General features: G+C 32.3%; 3 protein-coding genes across 3 annotated transcripts; all 3 read left to right on the top strand.

The window, feature by feature from the left end:
- The first annotated feature begins 7327 nt into the window (after positions 1-7327).
- On the top strand, positions 7328-10936 carry LOC112512697 (mitogen-activated protein kinase 7). Its single transcript, XM_025118797.1, has 3 exons — positions 7328-7904; positions 8775-9201; positions 10065-10936. The coding sequence occupies exons 2-3, from the start codon at positions 8779-8781 to the stop codon at positions 10764-10766; spliced, it is 1125 nt and encodes a 374-aa protein (XP_024974565.1). The 5' UTR covers positions 7328-7904; positions 8775-8778; the 3' UTR covers positions 10767-10936.
- Positions 10937-19423: 8487 nt separating this feature from the next.
- Positions 19424-20164, top strand: LOC112513486 (bZIP transcription factor 2-like). The gene has a single exon (XM_025119764.1). It carries the CDS (start codon positions 19705-19707, stop codon positions 20134-20136), a length of 432 nt encoding a protein of 143 aa, XP_024975532.1. The 5' UTR covers positions 19424-19704; the 3' UTR covers positions 20137-20164.
- Positions 20165-24974: 4810 nt separating this feature from the next.
- LOC112513717 (embryogenic cell protein 40-like) lies at positions 24975-26265 on the top strand. Its single transcript, XM_025120072.1, has 2 exons — positions 24975-25732; positions 25825-26265. Exons 1-2 carry the CDS (start codon positions 25076-25078, stop codon positions 26041-26043), a joined length of 876 nt encoding a protein of 291 aa, XP_024975840.1. The 5' UTR covers positions 24975-25075; the 3' UTR covers positions 26044-26265.
- The last annotated feature ends 627 nt before the right edge of the window (positions 26266-26892 follow it).

The raw sequence follows: 26892 nt of genomic DNA, 5'->3' as shown, positions 1-26892 counted from the left end.
TATCTATATCTAAATAATAATAAATTGATTATAATTAATATAATTAAAATAAAATGAAGATAACGCTTATAATACCTTATGATCATTGTCGATTATATTATTTACATAACACTCTTTATATATATTATTTTTAAAATTAGTATATTTACTAAATGACCAAACACACGGGTTTCAATCTTTTTTTAGTACAACATAATAAGAAAGACAAGATTTATCAAGACTGTTCAAACAAGCATAAGACAACTAAACGGTATACTGTAGCAATTGAGGTTTTGGATTTTCAGTTTATGGGGGTAGTATGGGATCCGTAGTCGTGGAGAAAATTACCCGCTTGATTGAATACGCGAAGTTGGGATCATAAAAGTTAGTTGGGAAATTATGAAATCGGATTTTACCGACAGTATAGCTCCCGTACTTTAACAATGTATAACTCACAAACTTTAAGTCGGAATAAGATCGTATTTTACAGTTAGAAAGTCCTTACTGTATACTACAACTTTCATGAAGGGTCGAAAAGTCAGTTATGACTCTAAGTGGCTCGAAACAGTGTGTTTTCGAGGCTGTTTGCACTGTATTTGGGATTAATCTGTTGATTTGTAAAATTAATTTAAAATCTATGGATAATCCAAATGAGGTGGATGGATTCATATGTTAAAGGTAATATTGATTCTTATTAATTTAATATATAAATGTGATTATCGACTCATTTAGCTAACTTCAACAAGTTTAAAAAAAAATTATTGTTATCGCGCAACGCGCGATATCAAACACTAGTTTAATATATTGTTGAACATATATTTGTTTCACAATGTGTTTGATTCATTCATATGTATACAATTCATAATGTGAAACTCTTTTACGTGTAACTTTTGGATTCACATTGTGAAACAAATAAATATGAAATAAATACATTGTGAAACATATATATGATAATGAATATTCTAAATCCTAGTATTAAATTAAATATGAAATAACACATGATGCACTAGTTCTCAAACTTATCAAAATTTCATGGGTTTTTACAATAAAAAAAACCCGTATATTATATTTATATTGAAACAATGGTTTTTTGGTCATTGAATTGTATTATTTGATATAACCATTGATTTTCACGTTATGGTGTTATATGTCTCGTTTGGTCACCTATAAATATAACACCAAAAATGGGATCATTCAACGCATAGGGCTTAAGTCCAACATTGCTACCACCCTTCAATTATTATTGTCTCGTTACCTAACAACCCACGAGTGAAAACGACTCATGCATTTTCATATAAACAATCGATGCATAAAATTATTTATTATGTAGACAATTGCGTTGAAAACGAACCTTATTCTTTCGGTTTTTAAAGGAACGTCAAAGTGGGAGATCCGAACTCGTACGCAAAATAAACCTAGAGCAAACTAAACACTTTCAATAGGTTATGTTTATTAAGGGGTCGTTTACTAAACACTTACTTGGTAAGTATTTACCAGATAAATTTTCTCATCGGATGAACATGAGAATGGTCAAGAATCTTACCGGGTAAGAGCGATGAGAATGATGGAGAGTCTTACCCGGTAAGTGAGGATGGCGACTCTTACCCAGGTAAGCGGTTACCCACTAAATTGTTGCATTCGATATGTTTTAATATACTAAAATCTTACGCATCAAAATAAATCATAGTGTTGACTCCTATCGGTAAGCGCTTACCGGGTAAGCAATTGAGTAAACGACCCCTAAGAGTAAGTTAGCTTATTTGTTTATTTTTAAATTCCCTAGTTTGATAAGCCATAAGCTAGCATATAAGATAGCTTATAATCTACTTTTTACAAAAGTTATTTCATGTAACATTTCAATAAGTTTCTTTTTGCACTTATATTTTTCAAATTAAATGTTCAACATGTCATTTATTCTCAACAACGTTGTTTTTAACATCTTAAATGTGTGATTTTTAAAAAACCTCCAAAATTTTGGGGTTCAATTTTACATTGTTTAATGTCTTTTATCAATGAATGTAAAACTATAGTCTACCTCAGTGCTTCTTTATTTTCTATTAAAAGACAAAAATAGTATACCTCATCGTCGCCTCTGTAATTTCTCTCTCTCTCTCTCTCTCTCTCTCTCTCTCTATATATATATATATATATATATATCATTGTTATCTTATTTTACAGTGTAATCAAAAGATTTACGGATAACAGAGCATGTAAAAAAATTGGAATGCTTCTGATTACCAATCAACTTATCAACTAGTCTACTAAGGTGCCGTTTACCAAACGCTTAACCGGGTAAGCGCTTACCAAGTCACTTTACTTTATCGGATGAATATGACAATGACTAAAAATCTTAACCGGTAAAAGCGAAGACAAGAACCGAGAGTCTTACCCGGTAAGTGAGGACGAAGACTCTTACCATGGTTAGCGCTTACTAGGATAAATTGTTGCATACAATACGTTTTAGTGAATAAAATCTTACATGGTAAGTAAACGATAGTGTTGAATTTTACCGGTAAGTGCTTACCGAGTAAGTGTGTAGGTAAACGACCCCTAAATATAATTAATTTATTTATTAACAGCTAATTTATCAAATATAATCGATAAAAGATCAATATACCTAATCAACTTATAACCATGAGGTAAATGGTCAAAAAGGGAAAGAAAGGGGACATGAATTATATTATGCAAAATTATCAATACATCCACTATAAGGATAAAATTAGTTGTGTACTTGCGTAATGTGGCGGGAGCCGTGAATTTTAACGATTTTDAAGTTTCATTGGTTTTATTAGAGAAGATTTAACGATGATATAAGTTACACTTGCTCTTTACATATTTATACAATTTGAATAAATAAGAGTTATGGTTCCAAGTACAATTAATCGATGAAAAAAATTGTTTGACAGTTTAAAATCCAATATATTTAAAATCCAACATATTTAAACAACTTCACAAATGTGTCCGATTTACACCAATAGCAAAAAATCAAGAGATCGAGACCGAGACCGAGAGTTCTAGAGCAATTGAATGGGAGATGAATGAGAGAACTTTTAATAACTCATGGTGAATATCAGTTTGAATCTCACATTGGGGGATGATGAGAAGACATAGAGGTATGAGAGGATGAATGCATGAGTGAAAGGTGTCAAAAGTATCTTAGAAACATGAAAAGAAAAAGTAATAATATGCATTGGTAACTTGTAATATATATTATTTTAATTGTAGATTAAGAGATTTTAAGACTGAATGCATAAAATAGTAGTACTTAATGCATTATGAGTTGTTTTTAAGACTTTGTGCATAAATGTATAGTACTTTGTGCATTAAAAAATATTTTTAAGACTTTTGATAAATCTGGTTTATAAGGTAGTATAGATTTAAGTCATAAAAAATTCAAGGTTAGAATTGAATAAATGGTAAACTTGGAGGATTTAAGTGAGCATGATAACAAAGTCAAAGGTTAATTAAGTAAAGAACGGCTGCCGGCGATTTCGTGAAAGACAAAAGCTGTCCATCCACGTGCTTTGCTTACGCCGTTAATATCCTCCCACATGCATTTGCGCAAACGCAAATGCAAATAACAGCCGGCGAATTCAAACCAAAACGACCACGTTTTCAAGTTAATTCACAAATTTCATATAAAGTTTTAAAAACGGTATATTCTTTTAAACTTGAAATTATTCGAACACATACTAGTTTTTGGCTAATTTCCAAAGATATATCTTGCTATTAGATTACAATCATTTTAAAATTTCATCAATCTGTATATTAGAAGGGTACTCGCGCAATGCAGTGAGATACATCTTGATTTTAATGTTTCGTTTTATTCTGTTCTCTGTCAATGTTATAATATGTTTTTATATGGTTTTATAAAAAAACCGATAATGTTCTTATTTTGAATAAAGTATAAATTTGAAGATATCTTAAAATTTTAAAAAAACATATATATCGATATTAGTATCAAATTAACTATTTAAATTTTTGTTTTGTTGCGTAATTTATTTAATTCAATTCTTTATTAGTATAATTTAATTTAGTTTTAATAACGAAATAAGTTATTTTTAATTTAATAATATAATTTTTTATAAAAATAATAATTAAGTATTCTATTAAAATATAATGATTATCCTAATTATATTTTAGATTTTTTATATTTAAAATGAAATGTTTATATAATATTTGATTATGTTTATCTGCAGTTAGTTATACGAATTCAAGCATGGAGCTTTAATAAGTTGTAATTATGCAGTATTTACTTGTAATCTTGAATTTTAAGTAATATGCATCAATAAACAGTATTTTATATATATAAAATGGTTTTTAAGAGTTTTTGTTAAATGCTTTATAATATAATATAGATTATGTATTTTTTTATTTTTATTTTAAGTTGAATAAGTTTTATTAGAAACGTAAAATTCGAGAACTGAACACAACATGACATGAAATATTCATCAGAAATATGAATGTGTCACTTAAAATTGATTAGGAACATGACATTTCTTTTAAATGTGGTAATATATTTATAATGAATGTGCTATTCGTAATGATTAACACATATTAATCATTAATATATTATTCATAATGAATAACACGTTTACATTTATCATTAATGTGTTACTCATAATGAATATTTATTCTAAATAAGGATACAAAACGTGTTAAATACGGTTCTTAAAATTAATTTTTTTGTTTAATCATTTAAAATCGAAACTGAATTTGGTTTTGTTTATTTTTAAATTTAAAATAATATTGATTTAAATTTAAAATAATGGAAATAAAGTGATTCGAAATTGAATCCAAACAAGTTTAAATGAGTTTTTATATTTTTGATATATCATATATTTTTGGGTTTCGGTGTGAGATGAATTTTTGTTTTCTAAAAATATAATTTTTATTATTTTATTTTAAGTATCTATACTATCTTATAAGACAAATTTAACAAAAGTCTTAAAATATTAAATGACCAAGATACTCTTTATATCACTTTTTCACCTTTTCACCTCCTCCTCTCCTCACATACACTCACCTCTTACAACCGATTACACTTTATATCATTATAATTAGTTAATTAATTTACTTTACGTCATTACTTTTAAATATTTCATTTTAAACTTTTATCAAATTAATATACATAATCGTATATCAATTAAAACATGTTTAAAAATTACATTTTTATTTTAACAAGTTACACCATTATAATTGTCTCATTAATACTTTCGAAATGAGTCCAATATTGAATAGTTTTTGACTTAATTATATTATTATATGCTATATATACTATGAAAAAATATTTTTAATATTTCGAAATGAGTCCAATATTGGGGTTAGGCTGTCTAAATTGCACTGTATAATATGTTCTTGGGTTTTTTTGAAATATATATATACATGTATTAATTCAATCTTAATCTGAGTCTCTGAACAAGAAAGAGGGTAAGCAGTTGAAATTTCATTTTAAAACCTATCTTTTTTTGTCTTTTCATGGCTTATAATCTGTCAAATTTGTAGTTTTCTTTATTGGTTTTGAGTGTTTATCTTAAAACTCAAGTTTATTGGTTCTTTGTTCTTGGTGTAAATCGAACACATTTGTGGAGTCGTTTAAATATGTTAGATTTTAAATATATTTGATTTTAAACTGTCATACAATTTTTTTCATCGATAGTCTGTAATTGAAACCATAACTCTTATTTATTCAAATTGTATTAATATATAAAAATCAAGTATAACATATATCATCGTTAAATCTTATCTTCTAAAATCAATAAAACTTTAAAATCATTAAAATTCATAGCTCTAGCCGCATTGTGCGGATAGACAAGTAATTCTTAAAATGGTAGAGAATGTTTCCAAATTCAAAAGTTGGAGCCACGAGAGAGAAGACCGATTATTTCAACGCCAAGCTGCCTCCAAACCCACTAACTCCTCACTATTTCCTTTTCACCCCTTCATCTTTCAGATAAATACAGTTATACCCCTATAGTTTCATATTTAGAACATTTTTAAAACATATTACCAATTCAACTTTCAATCACCAAGTTTCCAGACCCTTTTTATATATTTCTTGGGATATTAAAAGATAATCAAATATATTTTTGTATAGATGGAATCATATCTTTTGAGTCTTCTCAATTTATAAGGTAAATTTAAAACCTCATTCATATGAACCATAATTTTTTTTATTCAAACATAAAGATGATGTTTGATTGGTTTGAGTTTGACTCCAAAAGTTAAAAGTACCAGGAGATCACTTGTTCAAATTCAAGGAGAAATAAAAATCCTCTTGTGGCCACAAAGGTTCAAATACGGCGGCTCCGGGTTATCTGCCAAATAGGTGATCGCTCTAGGATTAGTTGGCTCACATAGCGAGTTGGATATTCAACTTAATCAAAAAAAAACATTCATTTTCAAGGATGGATGTAACAAGTTTTATAAAAATTGGTCAAGTCAGAATCGAACCCAAATCTCAAAAAACTTGGTAAAAGAATATGATAACGGTTGATATTTAATAAACATTTACTATTTCTTTTTGTTAATCGTAGGTGTCCGTTCCACCTTGCATGTACCTCGACTAAACTCATGGGCACTCGATAACAGTCAGGAGAGTCCCAATTGTGTTGCGGGATTTGAATTGGTGATTTATGAAAAGGAGGCCTGAACACCTAAGTCTTATTGCAAATGAAGTTAACTCTACAAGGTTAGCATCTTTACTCCTTTGGTTAAAATAAATATCCGTGATTCTGCGTACATCTTATTTTTCCTAGACTGTAGTTCATGTGAGATGTAGGGGTGTATACGATTTGAGCTTTTAACGACCTACTCGAGCTCGAATAGATCTCAAACACAAAATAAAGCTACCTGAATTAACGAGACAAGCTCCACAATACAAGTATGACTCGGCTCGTCGAAAGCTTGATAAATTTCACAAGTTGAGTCGAGTCAAGTCGAACCATTCAAGCATACACCTTTTCTAGCCAAACATATTTATATGTTTATAAATTATATAATCAAAATATGAAAACCATCAAGTTTGAGCAAATAAATGAATTAATCGATCTCAAGTCCAAGCTCGTAAACAAACATCAAGCTCGAGCTCAACATTAAAAACATATTCGGGCTTAAGCTCGAGCCCGATTTTTCAAAGTTATTCGAGCTCAAATCTGATACTACTTTTTCGAACCGAGCTCGAATACCTACTACTCGACTCATTTACACCTCTAGTGAGATGTATTTGGTTTGGTTATGGGGAGATTTCTGCAATAAGTCCATAATACAGGGATCTAGATGTAAATTGTAACTTTGAAATGTGGCAACAAGAAGTCCATAATACGGGGGTTTCTTCTTGTTGCTTGTAGTGATACTTTGTTTAAAGAAGTCGGATATGTGCATGAACCCATGGAAAATATCAATGATTCCTTCACGATTAGATGTTTAATTCTAAATTTTCTTCATATCGTCATGTGATCATTATAAATAATCCCTTCTCGCTACCTATCCAGGCCTAATTTCAACTAGTTGAGTGGGTGGAGATCCTCCATTACAGCTACCTTTTCTATAAATAAACCATACTCAAGATATTTGATCCTATGATCATCTTCTTTCATGATTTGAAGCTAAAACCCGTAGCTGATTTGGTATTCTGAAGGCCACTTGATGAGGGTGTGGAAAATTGAAATTTCCCAGAAATTTGGGAATTATTGATCGATGTGATCATTTGGGGTTTCAGGAAACCCTATGAAAAATTGGGAAGTTTGTGCCGAAAGTGTTGGATTCCGACAGTTTTCCTTTGCTTTGCGTTAAGGAAAAGCAAAGAAAGTTTGTGCAATTAGGAGATTTTGGAAGGATTGAGGAGATAGCAAAGTGACAGTTCTTGTAATTTTTAATATTACTTTTTCAGGAATTGAAGATCGAAGAAGATCCACCTGCAGCAAGTAAGTATTGATTCTCTGAATCTATTCACACTACATACATATATTTTATAGTTGTTGGATGTTTATAATTAGGTCATAATCTCACTTGAATGCAAATGGGTTTTCAGTTGTATGCTTGGATTTCAACTGGATTCTGCAAATTATTATAGAGTTTTTGGCCAATTATTTGCTTAATTTCAAATGGCTCCTGCAAGTTCGTATAGATTTTGACTACTTATTTGCTTTAGTTTCAAGTGGGTTTGCAAGTTCTTACAGATTTTCGCTATTACAATTGTTTCATTCAAGTTGATTTCGCAAGTTCGCCAGATTTTGGTCAACATTTGCGTCAATTTCAAGTTGGTTTGGAATTTATTGAAGATTTTGTCGATTATTTGCTAAATTTCAAGTGGGTTTTGCAAGCTATTATAGATTTTGGCCAATTCTTGCTTGAATTTGAACTGAAATTTTGCAAGTTTTACGGATTTTGGTCAACTTTTTGCTCAAATTTCAACTGGATTTTGCAAGTTATTATAGATTTTGGCAAACTCTGGCTTGAATTTGAACTGGGGTTTTGCAAGTTTTGGGAATTTGGTCGATTATTTGCTTAATTTCAAGTGGGTTTTGCAAACTATAATAGATTTTGGCGAATTCTGGCTCTAAATTGAATTGGGGTTTTGCCAGTTTTCAGATTTAGGTCAATTATTTGCTTAAATTTCAAGTGGGTTTTGCTAATCGTTATAGATTTTGGAGAATTCTTGCTTGAGTTTGAACTGGGGTTTTGTAAATTATCTGCATTTTGGCCAATTGTTGCTTAAAATTCAATTGGGTTTTGCAATTTACGTTAGATATCGTTAGGGTTTAACAAAAGATTCATTTTGTGGTAATGAACAGAGATATGGCAACATATGTTGAACCACCAAATGGATTTAGGCAAAGAGGGAAACATTATTACACGATGTGGCAAACTTTGTTCGAAATCGACACCAAATACATACCGATCAAACCAATTGGGAGAGGAGCATATGGGGTCGTGTGTTCTTCGATCAATAGAGAAACCAACGAGAAAGTTGCAATCAAGAAGATCAACAATGTGTTTGGTAACCCGACCGATGCTTTAAGAACTCTAAGGGAGTTGAAGCTTCTTCGACATATTAGGCATGAAAATGTGATTGGATTGAAAGATGTCATGTTTCCGATCTACAGGAATAGCTTCAAAGATGTGTATCTTGTTTACGATCTTATGGATACTGATCTTCATCATATTATCAAGTCTTCACAACCGCTCTCGAATGATCACTGCAAATTCTTCTTGTTTCAGGTATAAATTTCCGTTTCACACAGTAATTTATCGGGTCTTTTTTCTTTTCATTATTGCTTGAAATGATCGCTCCGATTGGTAATCATGAGAATAAGCACGTAAATACTATGTCTTTGATGTTTTGTTCTGCTAGAGTCTCATGTCAGTTAGACTTACACAGTTTCTGTTCAATATATATTGGAATTCACTTCTGGATTCAAGGACTCTTTTGAAAAGTAATTTGACGGGATTCTACATATTTTCATATCTTCTACAGTTCTGCTACAACAAAAACAGGTCTATATGATACCAAAAATGTCTACATGTCCTAATATACTTTTTTTATAGGATCCAACAATTATGTGTCGTATGTAAAAATGTTATAATAATTTTATAGGACGTTTTCAGGCATCGTAACAAGTTTTTAAGACATTTTTAGGATATTTTTGAAATAAAACGGTATATTAACTTTATGACATTATTTGAAAAAAATATCTTATAAAAAGATGCCTTTCATGGGACATTTTCTCAAAAGTGTTCTATAAATTTATCATAACAATTTTACATATGATGCATAATTGTTTGGTCCTATAAATTTAAGTCATATAAAGCAGTCTATTAAAACATTTAGACGTTTTTGATGTTTTATAAACCCGATTTTGTTGCAGTGTTGTATGCACCATATTTGTGTCTTTGTGATTATTGATCCTAATCTTATCGGCTAGACTTTGACTATTTCTTCTCGTTATATGTTAGAATGTACCTTCTCTATTAGATGACTGTTTTAAACAGTAATCTGATGAGGTTTCACATATTCTTACATGTTCCATGCACTACAATGTGTGTTTGATTATCGATCCTAATACGTCGTTTTTGTAAACCAGTTGCTTCGAGGTCTAAAGTATCTTCACTCGGCTAATGTACTTCATCGTGATCTAAAGCCCGGAAATCTCTTGGTCAATGCCAACTGCGAGCTCAAAATATGCGATTTCGGGCTCGCAAGAACTAGCCAAGGTAGCGAACAGTTTATGACCGAATACGTAGTCACACGTTGGTATCGAGCACCCGAGCTTCTCCTCTGTTGTGACAACTACGGAACCTCCATCGACGTCTGGTCTGTTGGCTGCATCTTTGCCGAAATCCTCGGCCGGAAACCGCTTTTTCCGGGAACCGAGTGCCTCAACCAGTTGAAACTCATAATCAACATTCTCGGCAGCCAAAACGACAACGATCTTGGATTCATCGATAACGCAAAAGCTCGAAGGTTCATCAAAACGTTGCCGTTCACCAGAGGGATCGGGCTTTCTTCTTTGTACCCTTTGGCGGATCCGCTAGCGCTGGATCTGCTCCGGCGAATGTTGGTGTTTGATCCGGCGAAGAGGATAACGGTGACAGAGGCTTTACACCACCCGTATATGGCGGGTTTGTTTGACCCGAATAATAACCCGCCCGCCCGAATGCCGATAAATTTGGATCTTGATGAGAATATGAATGAAGAGATGATTAGGGAGGAGATGGTGAGGGAAATGCTGCATTATCATCCTGAAGCTGCTGCATATCCAATGGGAATGGTGCTTGAAAGATAGTAGCAGCTCTGTTTCTTTCCATTAATAGCAAGTACCATGGTTTCTATTTATGGAGTTTGGATTTTCCAGTTTCTATAATTAGAAAGAGTTGTCATTTTTTATTTTTGCAATTTTGTTCATTGAATTCAAGTCTATGTACGATATATCCATAAATAGAAAAAAGAATGCGGGATTCAAATATTTTGGTTTTGTTATAATTTCGATTCTATTTAGTATGAAATGGTATCTATGTCTCTTGAAACACGGTAAAAATTTGCATCTGCCACTTATCTTGGAGATGCACAAGACCCGGGGCGTTTTCAGCTCTGAGCCTAGGTCTTCCAAACCTGTTCTCGGTGAGCAAAAAACACACGGGCCGGAATTTTCGTGTTGTAAAAGGCCCCTATTAGATTCAAGCCACGTTTTTTTGGGCTTAACTTGTCTTTTCTAGAATTTTTCAGGTCATGTTTTTTTTTCGAATTGAATTTGCCTCCAAAATTTCTGTCTAATCATTCTTTGAGGGTTGGCTCAGATCAGGATTCGGGCTCATTAGGTCCAGTTTTTTAAGTTGAACCTAGACTGGGCTAGAAGCTTGAGCCCTTTTGTGCATCGTTCCTAGTGATGGCCCGAGACCGACTTCGACCCAGCTCGGCCTAGCTCAGGATCGGTTTTTGACCATCACTAATAGTTACTTATCTATTTTTGTGACCTTATTTTTATTGGGGAATTGGGATATAGGGGTCTATTAGGTTGGATTTTGTTTGCTTTTGTAATTTCAAATTTATATTTTCAAGAAATTTTATGAAAAGAAATTATATATTGTAGGTGGGGATAATAAGTGTATTTATATATTTAAAAAAAATATTTATTAGGTAAATAATTGTTGGCTTCTTCCCCAACTAATATGACACCAAAGCTACCTCACTTGTCGCTTCATCAATCATTTGATAAAAATATTTATTATTGATAAAAAATTAAAGATATTTATCAATAACTAAACTTTAGGGATCAAAACTAACCATATAAATTTAAATTAATCTTTATATAAATTATTTAGGCCCAAATCTTAATTACATGTTACAACCAAAATACGTTTGAAATTATGCTTAAAAATTAGCCATTTACTAGGCATGGGAATAAGGCGGGGACCTCAATTCTCATCCCCGTCTCCGATTACTTATCTCTATCCCCGTCCCCATCCCCGTCGGAGAATATAATCACATCCCCAACGGGGAAACGAAGATTTTTTTTCCGTTTATGTAAGTTATTTTAAATTAAATATGTGAGAGGTCATACATGTTTAAATATCAAACATTTTCAATAAACCTAAAATCAAAATGGATTTATTTTAATACAAAAAAACCACAACATCATATAAGAACTAATAACCTAAAACCAAAAAAATTCAGTTTATCTAAAAAAAACTTAAAGTTACATGTACCAAAAGATATCGAGTAATATACAAAACTTATCGAATAATTGTATTTTGACTTGATATCCAAAATATTACATATTAACATGCAAAAAGTAACAATTTTAGATTATAAAACTAGCTACAAAATAGAAAATTATGAATTACCGCTTTAGTTGAATATATATATATATATATATATATAATTTATTAATTAATATATATAACGGAAACGGGGCGGGGCGGGGAGTACCATACCCTCCCCGTCCCATCCCTGGTTTGAGACAAACGGGGATCCCCTGCAGGGAATCCTTGTCCCCGACCGGGGCAGGTGGACCGGGTTCCCCGACGGGTCGGGGTCCATTCTCATGCCTACCGTTCACCGAAATATTTACCTGGTAAGCGCTTACCTTTAGGAGTCAATACTGTAATTTATTTTACCAGGTAAGATTGTAGTACATCAAAATAGTATCGTATGCAACAATTTACCTGGTAAACGCTTATCCGGGTCAGAGTCGTTACCCTCATTTACCGAGCAAGACTCTTTATTTTTATCATTGCTCTTACCGAGTAAGATATTTGACATTTGTCATGTTCATCCGATGAGAAAAACTATCCAATAAGCACTTACCGGGTAAACATCTAGTAAACATCCCCTAAATAACCGTTCTTGTTTTATTGGTTTTGATAATGCTTTTGTTTTTGTTTCGTTTTTATCATTAACAACCGTTGAGTACACGATATATCCTCACATGAGATGTTTTTTTTTGTCATTTTGCTTCTTATTAATAGGTGTCATGCATATTCAGTAATCTATACTATATTATAAAGTATTTGATAAAATTCTTAAAAATTATTTATTATGTATGAAATATTGTTTATTGATGTATGTTACTTAAAATTCAATATTACAAGTAAATTGTGTCTAAGTACAATTTACTAAAGCTTTATGTTTGAATTCGTCTAACTAACTGCAGAAAAAATAATCAAAATAAAGGATAAACATCTCATTTTAAATATAAAAAATCTTAAATATAATTAGGATAATAATTGAGTTCTAACAAAATACTTAATTATTAAACCAAAAATAAAAAAATGAATTAATGAAATATACAAAAAATAGAAAAAAGTTAAATAGTCTGTTTGATACTAATATAAAGAAAAAAAAATTTATGATATTTTCATATTTATACTCTAATATAAAAACATTACCGCTTTCTTAAAACCACATAAAATTGTATTATAGCATCGATTGAGACAAATATAAATAAAATAAAACATTAAATCGAGATGTATTTCGCTACATTGTGCGAGTACCGTTCTAGTATTAAAAATATATACATAATATTTAAGAGTTATTTGGTTCGTAAAATTTGAAGGAATTTGATGGAATTGAAATGACAAATTCTTTTGACCAAATTCCAATTTTTTTGTTTGGTTCATTTATGGAAATAGATGGAATCATTCAAATTCCATTGAATTCCACAAATTAATTAATTCATCATTCATTGGCAATAATGAAAGGAATTAAATTATATTACCACCCACCATAACTATGCTACTATTGTTTGTCATGCCCCACCGCTAACCCCATCCACTCTACCCCACCACTAACCACCATGTCATTACTGTTGTCATCACACCCACCCCCCCCCCCGTCACTCATTGCACATCCCTACTACGACCATGCTACTACCATTACTGTCATGCCCCTAACATAACCCCTACCACCACACCATTATTGTCGCTATCACAAGTGCCACTCACTTTCACTCACCCTCATTCACTCCCACCCCACCTACCCAACCTATTGAGACATTTTATTCCAATTCCTACCAACCAAACGCGTAGTCAAATTCCATTCAAATTTCTTCAAAATCAAATTCCTTTAATAAATTGTAATTCCATTACGTGAACTAAACACCCCTTAAGAGTTATAAACATTCAAAACATATGTAAATCAAGAAAAAGAATGGTGCAAGTATAAACATTATGAACTTATTTACGGCTTATATTTTCTATATCTTGGTTTGTGGTTTCGGATTATTCAAACCATAGTTCAAATCAAAACGTAAGACATAATATTATATATATATATATATATATATATATATATATATATATATAAGGGTCTAATCAAATGAGAACTGAATAGTTTATGGTAATTGTGAGGTCTAATCTCAACCACAAATCAACAAATAAATTAGAAAATTAATAATTATGGTAGTTTGAGTTAAAATTATAATTAAATGACATATTAGGTATTTTTTGAAAAACTCCTCTCTCATCTCTCCGACCTCCGACCTCCAATCTCCGGCATCCGGTGAAATCGGTATCACAGTATATCACAATGGGTATCACATTGTGTATTACAATAGGTATAACATTGTGTATCTTTGTTTTTATGGTTTGAGTTGGTATCACAATGGTATCACAGTATATCACAATGGGTATCACATTGTGTATCTTTGTGATTACTTGGTACCTGTCGGATTAATGTTCACCGGAGGCCGGAGATTGGAGGTAGGAGAGAGGAGAAAGGAGAGATGAGTTTTTTTTAAATACCTAAAATGCCCTCTAATTATAATTTTAACTCAAACTACTATAATTACTAATTTCCTAATTTATCCGTTGATTTGCGGTTGAGATTGGATCTCACAGTTACTACAAACTAATCAATTCTCCCTTGAATGGGTATACATATATATATATATATATATATATATATATTATGCCAAGGGTATTTGAGTAATTTCATTTGCTATGTAACTTCCATACCATTAAAGGGGAGTTACAAAATCATAAAATCCCTAAAAATATACATTTATAATATTGATATTTTTATTTATTTTTTAATCTTGATCTTCCATTTTTATTGTTTTATGAGTTTTTAATTCGTGGAGGAAACACGGTAGTAAAATTTTCGGTATCGTTCAAACTATTATGAATAAACGCATTGGAAAAAAAATCGACAACATTGAGAAGATTAAAATGGTTTATGGTGACAATCGGAGTTTGAGTTCGGGAAGTGAAGAAATTAACCAAATCGAATGTCTTGTTAATGGATTAATATTTTATTAGACTCGTTTTAATCGAATTTATGTTCATTATGATGTGTTGTGTTTTTTGTAGTTCATATTGAGTTGATAAAAAAAATTAATCATTAATACGTACCTAATTCACATGTTCAAATGGAAGTACATGYAYGRCYCATTTTCATATTGTCATATTACCGACTTTTATGAATYATGAAMCATTGTGTTCATGTTACTTCTATCATATGAACACAAGTGTTATTTTTTAAGCTTGATATCAAACCTTTATATTTGTGTAAGTGTTTGCACCCGGTGTTCATARCGTTGGKGTTATGTGTTCATATATTTTATACGATATGAACAAGGGGTGAACACGATATGAACAATGGGTGAACACGATATGAACAAGGGGTGAACAACCACATAAGACCAGAAACATATATGAATAAGGGTTGAACCTTAAACAGTGTAGATGCAATGCATATATAAACTCCAATTGACAAATGATCGCTCTTGAATGTGTTTATAATGAAGGAACTATTGTTCACAAGTTGTTCATATTGTGTTCATACCTGTTTTTTTATTTATTTTCTTTCGTATAGCAGTTATTCTTATTATGTTCATATTGTGTTCATAAATGCTATGCAGTCCAAGTTCATATATATGTTAATTTTTTGTTTGTATTTGACACAATGGTTCATATATATATAGTTGTGTTTATATGGTTCTTACATTAACAAAAATCATAGAATTTTTTTATTTTGTAACTCCCAATTAATGATATGGGAGTTACATAATTTTTTTTACCTAAATACCCTTTTCAATTTTGTTCACCTATCTTTTTGAAATTCTAAATTTAAAATAATAAGTTTTTATCATGATTAATTACAACCGTTATTGAAAAATTGAACGACTAAGATCGGTTAACAAAGTTAACACAAAAACTTTTGTTAACATTTGAACCTGACCCTATATATATATATAAAGGTTCATTTAAGAAGTGACGAATATTTGAGAAATAAAGAAGTGAACATTACCCTTCATCTGGTCAACATTTACGAACTTTGACCGTGAAGCGCCGAATAATTTCTCGCATGGGTATGCAGAAGATAGATGGGTAGTTTCATAACTTTTACTAATAGGCGGCAAACGAGTTGATATGTGAACTCATGTAATGCACATATAAATTATGTTTTTGTGTGTGAACCCGTTAATTAGTTCACATCGAATCATAAGGGTTCATATATGAATCATACGGGTTCATATGTGAAACACAATGGTTCATATATGAATCAGTTAAAATAGTTCATATGTGAATTACATGAGTTCATATATGAATATATAGTTTATATTTGAATCACATAGGTTCATATATGAATTCGTTTGCCACTTATTTGTTAAAGTCTCTATTTTTTGCATACTCACAATTTTTTACCAGTTAAAGTCGTAATAATTGACCAGTCAAATCCGATCTTAACTATATGAAGGACTAGGATCACTTCTTTACTTCTCAAATATTTACCACTTCTCAAGCTTCAATTCGATTCATCTTAATTCTCAAGTTAACTCTCAAGCTTCAACTTCTCAAATATTATACCCTGGCTGGCTCGTGCGGCCGTACAGGACATCAAAGCCTAAAGGGGCATCAAGTTGTCATCTATTACTAGCTTTTGGTTTAAGAATTTGGGAATTGGACAACTGAACTTTAATTATAAAAACAGGCCCAAAACCTAGTAGTGATGAATACTTAATGCATATCGTGAACCGATTAACGACATCATTCCAACAACTCAATCTAATTTCTATTGTTCTTCAAAGTTCGACTATTTCGATTTTCAAGGCATGAAGTTCTCTTTCTAGCCGATTAATGGTCACAAATTAGATTCAAGAAATCAAAGATGGAAATCTTGAATGACTGATTTTTACTGTTGATTGAACTTACGGAGTTGCTGTATGAGTCATATTATGATTTATGAATCTTTAAATCTTTTTGCAAAAAAATCTAAATTTCCAACTGATTATTATAAAGTTGGGTCATGTGGTCGTTTGAGTCATTGACCTACTAGGCTAAGGCTAAGAGGCTTTTGTCATTTTGATAATGAGTTTTCTTCTTGCATATTGAAATATATGAGAACTGAAATTTTCAAAGCACATGAACACATCACCGTATCAACATAACTGGAGCACACCGCACAACATTAACAACATATTGTGATATTGTCTTAATTATTGGGCACTTAATCTTTGCAATGCACGGTAACATAAATTATGAATTTTACAATTTATTATTGTTCTTTTGACTTTTGTTTATTACCGCATTAGATTTAGGGGCCGTTTGATTGGTTTTTTTTATTAAATTATATATGGATAAAGTTGTTTGTATGAATTAATCTGTTTGTATAAGTTGGAAATATTTTTGTTTGGGAGAGTTTCTTCGCAGATGTAATGAGTGTTTTTTAGTCGGAAGGGACAAGTTTGGAAGAAAAAAAACTTGGCTTTTTATATAAATCTCCCCCCTAGAAACTTACTAGATAAGTCACTTCTATATCATTAAGCCACTACGAAACAGTCATGATAGTTGAGCGAATAAGCTATTAGTTCTATTAAACTTATTAAGCTCCTAACAGATAGGACCTTAGCCTTTAGTCATTAGACCTATAACTTATGAGTTTTACTTTTTGTTTAATATGACAGTAATTTGGATGCAATTTACTATTTTAGTTAAAAACTAATTATAATTTTTCTTGTCTTTTAAGTCTCATATATTGAAATAAAGTTTCTATTTTGCTAATTTCAATTTGGAAAAAAGGAAAATTGGAAAAGAAGGAAGCACAATTTTAATCCAAGATTTATCATTTTATCATTCTATATTTTGTATTCGAGGTTTTGCTTTTTATGTCCTCCCCCCATTATATTTTTTTTATTATAATTAATAAAAATCAACATGGGGATGAGACACTTAGCTTGAATAGGTTCTAAACTCTTTAAAAAGTCGCATGTTTCGTTATTTCATTGGTTTAACAAAATAGGCTTAGGGGCATTCTTAATCATTTTTGCACATGGCATCAAAATCTTAGGACCGACCCTGATTATACCCTATTTTGTATTGAATGGATTATATATATGAACTATGAAATTTTGTACTGTCGTCACTTTACACACGACACAAAATATTTAGATACACACCGTATAACTATAAATCACACCAAATTTGCAGTGTAGTATTATTTTGGTTTGAAGCACATAAAGTTGGATTGTGCTTTTGGAAAAATGTTCAAACTGAATATGCTATTTGGTTTACGAATTTAGCTCTAAATTGTATTGCACCGGTGCAAACACACCTAATTATAAAGGAATTAACCTTTGAGATTTGCAAACGAATTGAAAGATGAAAAGCAAGACGAAGATATAGACCTAAATGACAACGGTGGGTTTGAATTATACTACGACGATGGAGTTGAGTTTGTTTGAGGCCATTACCCGCCCCGGTGAAGCTCGCCATCTTCTTCCACCGTCACCTCAAGCTTGTCATCTTTTTCCATTCCCATAGCTACCACCATCTATCGGAACCCGCTATTATGTTTAAGAAAATAAGAACCTTAAAATAAGCAAAATGACTAAAGGGACCGACCCTGTTTGAGGTGCACCAGATGGACTCCAACTTAAGGGGCTATTTACCAAACTCTTACCCTAGTAATTACTTACCGGGTAAGATTAATTTTAGTCCACTCAAATGATATCGTATTCAACAACAATTAGATAAGCGTTAACCATGGTAAGGGTTATCGTCCTCACTTACCGGGTAAAATTTTTGGTTCATACCATATTCATCCTGAAAGGTAATGTAACTTGATAAGTACTTCTCTAGGTAAGCGTTTGGTAAACGAACTCCGACCCAATTACATGAAAGAAAACCAAAATAAAAATATTGCCTCAAACGTTTTTTTTAATAAATAAAAGACGAAAAAAACCCAATAAAACACATTAAAAATAATATATATGTATTTTTTATTAGTCCAAAAATAGAAAAGGATATATTTTTGGAAAACATAAATAAAGATAAAATCTTATTATTTCTATTTTTTTAATAAACAGATTGAATTGCAACCAATAATACTTTTAAAACAATTATTAAAATTAAAATAATTTTATTTTCTAAAAAGGCTGTATTATAATTAATTTCCCCCTGCTATATTTTTCACACCACTCCCTTCTCTTTATCTCCAAAAAACCAGAGTCTGATCAGTGACACATGGTGGTTCTTGGTGTTGCACCGTCGTCATCATGTCGTCTCCAGTGATCAGTGAAGCCCTCTTATCCGGTTTCACCATAACTTCCACCTCCCTTGGCCGCCGCACCCACTTGGTTCAATCCTTCTCCGTCGTCTTCTTATACTGGTTCTACGTCTTCTCGTGAAAACAAACACCTTCCAGTTTCACTATTATCATATACATATACATATATACATACATACACTCATACTTTTCTGTGATCATCACTGTAATTGATCAACATGGCTGCTGCTGGTGTGATGAAATCAACAGAGTCAACTCAGCTCCCGGTGTTGGGTTCAGATGATCATCATGACTCGGTCTCGAAGAAGCAAAAAAGAATGATATCGAACAGGGAATCGGCTAGGAGATCGAGGATACGCAAGAAGAAACATGCGGATGATCTTATCGGGCAAGTGAGTCAACTCGTGAGTGACAACAAGTACATGGCCATCAACTTGAGAGATACGACTCGGATGTTCCTCCAGATGGACTCTGAGAACTCGGTTCTTAGAGCTCAGTTGGCTGAGTTGACTCACCGTTTTGAATCACTCAATGAGATCAACAATGGCTTCAACTCACTGAGTGGTTACCATGAACACTTGTTCTTGCTTCCTTATAACAACATGTTGCATAACGATCAACATTTTAGGGTTGACATGTTTTTGAATTAAATCAAACCTTCAAAATGTAATTTTATTGTTATTCCGACACTTGAAAAACAATCCAAAAATCTTGAATTCAAATATAATGTTACAAAAACAGTCGTCTTATGAATGATCAGAAGTGTCATCTTATGATGTATGTCATGATATCGATTTTAATCATTGATTAATCTATTTTATTCAATATCATTAATTAGCTATGATTATATAGAGAGGTGTGATCTTTTGTTAACCAATTCATTTGTGTTAACTATACGAACTCTTTAAACAAATAAGAATCAATCTAGTACCATAGTTCATAGCCATTTTGAAATTATCAATTTGTTGTAAGTTATATATTGTATGTGATTGTTCATAAATCTCCCTATTTTTTTTTATAAAATTACATTTTGTTCATGAATGCTCACCTATGTTTATTAAACATCCTTTTTTTAATTTGTTACAAAAATGTCATGATGAATTTTATTCATAGATTACAAATATTAAAGGCTAGAATTGGTTCACAAAATTAACACCATATATTGGGTTAACAAATGACCTCACTGATATATATATATATATATATATATATATATATATATATATATGTGTGTGTGTATTTTGGATGATAGAATGGGAATTGATGACATCAAATCTACATTATTGGCAAGATATATCAAAGTACTACTTCAATTATATCATATAAATATTCTATGTCCAAAACCTTCCTCATATGTATTTGTTTTATATAAAAATTCATGTGAATGTGTGCATGTATAAACAAATCAAATCAAATTCATCCAATATACTCTATTCGAAAGTATGGTATAAAAAGTGGGACATCGAGACTTATGTAGATTTTTTTTTTTTTACCTGGTTTTAAGGAAAAGAACGTTTGTTTCTATGAAGACTCTTGGCTTATGTAAAACTGTAATAAAAAGGAGAGAAAAACCAAGACTGATAAACGTTAGCAATAAAAATGGGTTGGCAAATTTGTTTAGAATATAAGCCGATAAATAGGTTGCTCACCTAGGGTGGTTCCAGTAAAGGAGAGTTAAGATGAGAAGCGTAAAAAATGATCTCCGTTCTTGAATGCACATTAGGATGAGATGCGCTGAGATGAGATGTACCGAGATGCACCAGATCAATCTTCTTATTAAACATGATTCATGGGTGGGTTTGAAATTAGAGGTGATCAAGGGTTTTTACTTTGCTTCTCACACGATCTTTTGCCTGCTCACTTAAGCATATAAATAGGGTTGCATATAAGCTGACTTTTATAGAATAACTTTAAGCTTGTAATCAACTCGAGTTTGATTTAGTCGGACTTTCTGAAGCTTGTGCTCCAGTACAAGTTGAACAACTTTAACATTGTGTTGGGTTGGCTAGGTTGAAGACATTTGAACAACCAAAACGTTTGCGATTTGTAAAATCTCAACCCAACCCAACCCAACCCAACCCAACCCAAACCGTGTAGGTTGGGTTGGGTTGATCAGGTTGAAACTTTGGTATATTATTCTATGGTCTAGCTAATTGTTTGTGTTTAAAAACAGTAAAATAAAAATAAGAATATACAGAAACGACTAATAAACTCAAAAAAATTGAAGGTTCATGTGAATAAGAAAGTAAGATTACGGTTGAAATTGTAATATAATTTTGAATATATCTAACTATGGGCTGGTCTATTGTACATATATTAATCAATAACTTAATAATCAAATTAAATTCACAATATAGATGCGGTTTGACCTAACTTTGTATCAACTATATATGAGATTACCTCGGTTGAGTTTTTTTTAGGTTTTTTCGGGTTGGGTTGGTTGGTATTTTGAGCACTCGATCCTAACTATAAGCTTAAAATATAAAATGTAAGTTTATAAAACTCGACTCGAATTCTTACTGAGCTTTTCAAGGTTTAATTTGTGTGTATACTTTTATATCAATCGAAAAAATCAAGACTGTAGTCACGACCATATTTGTAATATATAATTTAAGCCATTCAATGATTTAAATCAAGTTTGTTTTTCCGATCAGAGTTTTGATAGATATTTTCAACCATTTAGGCTATTGAATTGAGCTCGAGTCTTTCTCGAGTCTACATTAAGATGACTCGTAAAGCTATTGAGTTCCAGTTTTGGCCAATAATATCGAGTCAAACTTGATCCCTGTCGAACTCGAGCTTGTCTCGACTCATTTGCAGCACTACACATAACTACTATGGACTTTCGACTTCCTATGTATACAAGAATACATGCATTAGAGATGGTTAAAATGGATTTGGCCCAAAAAGTTTTTAACAAGCCCACATCCAAAGGCCCATTGATTAAGCCCACGGCCCAAAAGGTTTTAACTTAAGCCCACATGCTAAAAAAAATTAAGCTAAAAGTTTACGGGCTATTCCATTTTAACTTAAGCACTAGAGATGACCAAATGGGCCCGGTCCGGCCCGTAACCGTCGGAGGACCGGAACCGGAATTGGAGAGGGACCGGAACCGACCAGGACCGGTAGTAACCGGTTGTGGACCTCCGGTTATGAACCGGTTAGGGATTTTAATGTTTTCTAGGACCGGAACCGGTTAAGACCGGAACTGGTTAAGACCGGAACCGGTTATGTAACCGGTTATAGGACCGGCCCGACATGAGATACCGATTAAGATTGATAAATAAATGTATTTTCAAATAATTTTAGAGTTTGAGCTTTGTAAAACAATGTAACTTTAATCATAATAAAACGTATTTTTAAAGTGTATTTGAGTGAGCCGTATTTTTAAAGTATATTCTTAAACGTATTTATAATAAAATGTTTATATAAACGTATATAACAAAACGTATTTATAAAATTAAACGTATATATATATATATATAACAAAACGTATTTTTAAACATATTTATAATAAAACGTATTTATAATAAAACATATTAAAAATAACATATTTCAAAGATATTAATAACATATTAAAAATTTATTAATTACCAAAAATTTGAAAAAAAAATGAAAAAAATAAAATAAAATATTTTTTTGCAAGGGACCGGCCGTAACCGGTTATGGGACCGGAACCGGGACGGAATGTTTAACCGGTTACCGGTAAGCTTGACCGGTTATGAGGTATTTCACCGGAACCGGGACCGGTTATGATAGGACCGGTTTCCGACGGTTTTTGTCTTGATCGGGACCGGTAGGGACTGGTTAAGGCCCGGGCCGGGATCGGTTTTTGGCCACCTATATAATAAGCACACATCCACGGCCCATTAATCATATTTTTCCAATATAAATGTTTTTAATATTAAAGGGGTGTTTGGGATTCTTATAAAAACAACGTATTGATTTATTTCGGTGTGACATCGCTAATAAACACTTCTGAGTGTTTGAATAAACAACGTATACCGGTGTCAAACCGGTAATAAGGAGTTTTTAAAGAAGTTAAACTATTCTAACTTAGGTTTAACTTCTTTAAAAACTTCTTATTACCGGTTTGACACCGGTATAAACTGTTTATCCAAACATTCAAAAGTGCTTATTACCGGTGTCACACCGGAATAAGTCAATAAGTTGTTTTTATAAACAATTCCAAACACCCCATAAGTTAGAATGGTTTAACTTCTTTAAAAACCGGTTTGACACCGGTATAAACTGTTTATCCAAACACGCAAAAGTGTTTATTACCGATGTCACACCGCAATAAGTCAATAAATTGTTTGTATAAGCAATCGCAAACACCCCCTAAATCTTATCTTTAAAATAATTATTGTTCTTTTAGTTTTCTAAGAAAATCCATCAATTACTTTTGGTGATTAAAATATTTCTTATAGATTTTTCAATTGTAATTTACATTTAAAATGAACTCCAAGAATATAAGACGACGTTAATACAAGCAGTAAGTTTAGAGTCATTTGGTTTTTACGAGAGTTGTTTCATCGTATCTTAAAACCGTATATTTTTAATGAGAAATTAAAGATTGAAAACGTCATATTGTACGTTTTCTGACCGATATCTTGTTGATCCCCTGTCAAATTCTATTTCTTATGACGGACAATAAAATTTGTATTTTTCTCGAAAAAGTGTAGGGCAGGAAATAACACGTATTATGAAATTTGTAATTTTAAATCGTTTATGAAGTTGGTTAATTAGAATAATATTTTTATTTTTAAATTTGCAGGTTTAATATGATTATAAGTTTTACCATACAATCAAGTAACCACTTGGATTGTGATATAGTAGTAAGTATATAACGAAAATCGTATCTTATTCGGATTCAAATTTAGACACCGTTAAAACCCTTGTAATAATTTACAAAGTTACACAACACATCCTATTTTAGAACAAACCCCACCAATGTATTTCACTTTTTATAAATTGATAATTTAAATTATTAGTATGTAATATTAAATAAATTGTTATTTTTATTTATAGATTATTGTCCTTTTTATCACATAAAATTTTCTTTTGGGGCATTGAATCACAATTTATAATAATTTCTTATATATATTTTTATTTTTAAGATGAAAAATGGTCCATTTGGAGAGTTGGGATATGCGATTGCCATATCATCTACGACCTAAAACTTGCCGACAAAAACCTTATCTTTATCTAAAATAAATTTACCAGAAAATATATAAAGATGAATTTTTTATTTTATGCATTAAATTTGGTCGGTTAAATCTTGAGGATGATCACCAGGAAAAAAGTATCAGCCGACATATTGGACACGTGTCCATCGACTGCTAGTGAACTCTAAATTATCCAAAATCCTAGCGTCGTCGAGTACCACGTGTAAGCTTCTCTCACATGCTATTCATCTTCCTTTCGCCACGTATACCATCTTTTCGTTATCTCCTTTTCCCCTATAAAGTCCCATCCCGAATCTCTTCAATCTCATCAAACAGACCAAGAAAACCAAAAACAAGTGTTCACTTGTATACGATCTGAGAGTGTGTCTTGTGCTTTTTCTGAAGCTTTTTGAGTGAAAAAATGGCGCAATACGGAGGAGATAAGCAGTACGGAAGGGAGGGTCGCCTGACCGACGAGTATGGCAACCCTGTTCGGCAAACTGACGAGTACGGAAACCCGATTCATTCCACCACGGGAGGAACCATGGGTGATTATGGTTCCACCGGTCACCAGCAGGGATTGGGTACCCACGGTAGTACAGGAACTAATTACGGAACCAGCGGTGGTTTGGGTTCCACCGGCCACCAGGGCTTGGGTGCGAACGTAGGTCATCCCACAGGAACCGGTTATGGAACCGGAGGTGGACTTGGTTCCACCGGCCACCAGGGCTTGGGTGGTCATGCCACAGGAACTGAGTATGGAACCGCTGGTGGTTATGGGACCACCGGTCACCAGGGGCTGGGTACGGGTACGGGTACGGGTACGGGTGATTACAAAACTAGCGGTGGTTATGGGACCACCGGTCACCATGGCACCGGGACGGACGTAGGACGTGCAACTGGTGGTACTGGTGGGTTGTATCAAAACCAACCTAGCGCCACCCCTTACATGGGCGGTGGTTCCGAAGCTGGAGGTGGGTACGGTCAGCACGGAGGCATCGGAACCGGCACTACTGGTACCGGCATCGGAACCGGAACTGGAACTCTTCATCGTTCAGGCAGTGGCAGCTCAAGCTCTGTAAGTGTACTATAGATATATATATATATATATATATATATATATATATATATAATCTTGAAAATGAAGTAATAATTGATGTTTGAATGCAGTCGGAGGATGATGGACAAGGAGGAAGGAGGAAGAAGAAAGGTGTGATGGGGAAGATCAAAGAGAAACTTCCGGGCGGTGGTCACAGTACAGATGAGCAGCATCGGGTGTCAAGCACGACGACGACAACGACGGCGGGGGGTGGTTACGGGCAAAGTCATGAGAAGAAAGGGATGATGGAGAAGATAAAGGAGAAGCTGCCTGGACATCGTAACGACTGATTGATCAATTAATGTCATGGTATGATTGTGAGTTAAAGGATGGATAGGTATAGGTATAGGTATAGATATAATAATAAGGATGAAGAATAATCTGGTGATGATGGCAGAAGGTTGATTTACTACTTTACTCTTACGTGTTTTCATATGGTTTTTGTTGTTTTTAATTCCTTGTATTGTGTTTATGGAGGAATAGTATTACTAAACTAATACTTGTTCATTTCATATCGTCTCCACGTTTATTTCTCTTGACTCTGGTTTATGACTTGTAAAAGTTTCTTGTTATTAATTTCATTAAAGTAGCTAAGAAGAAAAAGATTAGTAAGCTAATGACCTAAACAAAAGAAAAAGACTTTTCTTTTTATGGGGATGTTTGGGATTCTTGTTTGAAGTAATTCATGATTTTTTTTTTTTTTTTTTTATAAAAACACTTATCAATTTATTATGAATTAAAATGATTTAATTTTTTCAAAAACTTTTTATTATTGAGAAGAGTTTAACTTCTTTAAAAACTTTTTATTCCTTGAACTTGAATCTACAACCCTGAGGCGCAGTCCTCGGGTCCTTCAATAATTGGATTATGTACTTTACAGCCCCTTAATCTTCACAATTTATACAAATTAATCAAAAGATAAGATTGGAAAATGTTAATCTATATTTTAACACTCTCTCTCAATCTTGACTTTTAATAAATTAATCATCTTTAGCTTCGAACACAAAAAATTATGCTGATTGTTCGGAAGAGATTATTTTAACTACTTTTAATAATCTTTTATTGATGTTTTCATGAATTTGATGGACATCAATTTCAATGTGTTTTGTGCGTTCATGAAAAACGGGATTGTTAATAAT

Source organism: Cynara cardunculus, assembly GCF_001531365.2.
Source record: "Cynara cardunculus var. scolymus isolate 2C chromosome LG 5, CcrdV1, whole genome shotgun sequence".
Classification (NCBI taxonomy): domain Eukaryota; kingdom Viridiplantae; phylum Streptophyta; class Magnoliopsida; order Asterales; family Asteraceae; genus Cynara; species Cynara cardunculus.
Note: the sequence above shows the minus strand (reverse complement) of the source record. Positions and strands in the feature narration are given on the sequence as shown.

Coding starts and splice junctions, on each gene's coding strand:
- LOC112512697 (XM_025118797.1), top strand. CDS start 8,779: ATGGCAACATATGTTGAACCACCAAATGGATTTAGGCAAAGAGGGAAA. Junction 9,202..10,064: donor GCAAATTCTTCTTGTTTCAG/GTATAAATTTCC, acceptor TTTGTAAACCAG/TTGCTTCGAGGTCTAAAGTA.
- LOC112513486 (XM_025119764.1), top strand. CDS start 19,705: ATGGCTGCTGCTGGTGTGATGAAATCAACAGAGTCAACTCAGCTCCCG.
- LOC112513717 (XM_025120072.1), top strand. CDS start 25,076: ATGGCGCAATACGGAGGAGATAAGCAGTACGGAAGGGAGGGTCGCCTG. Junction 25,733..25,824: donor GCAGTGGCAGCTCAAGCTCT/GTAAGTGTACTA, acceptor GTTTGAATGCAG/TCGGAGGATGATGGACAAGG.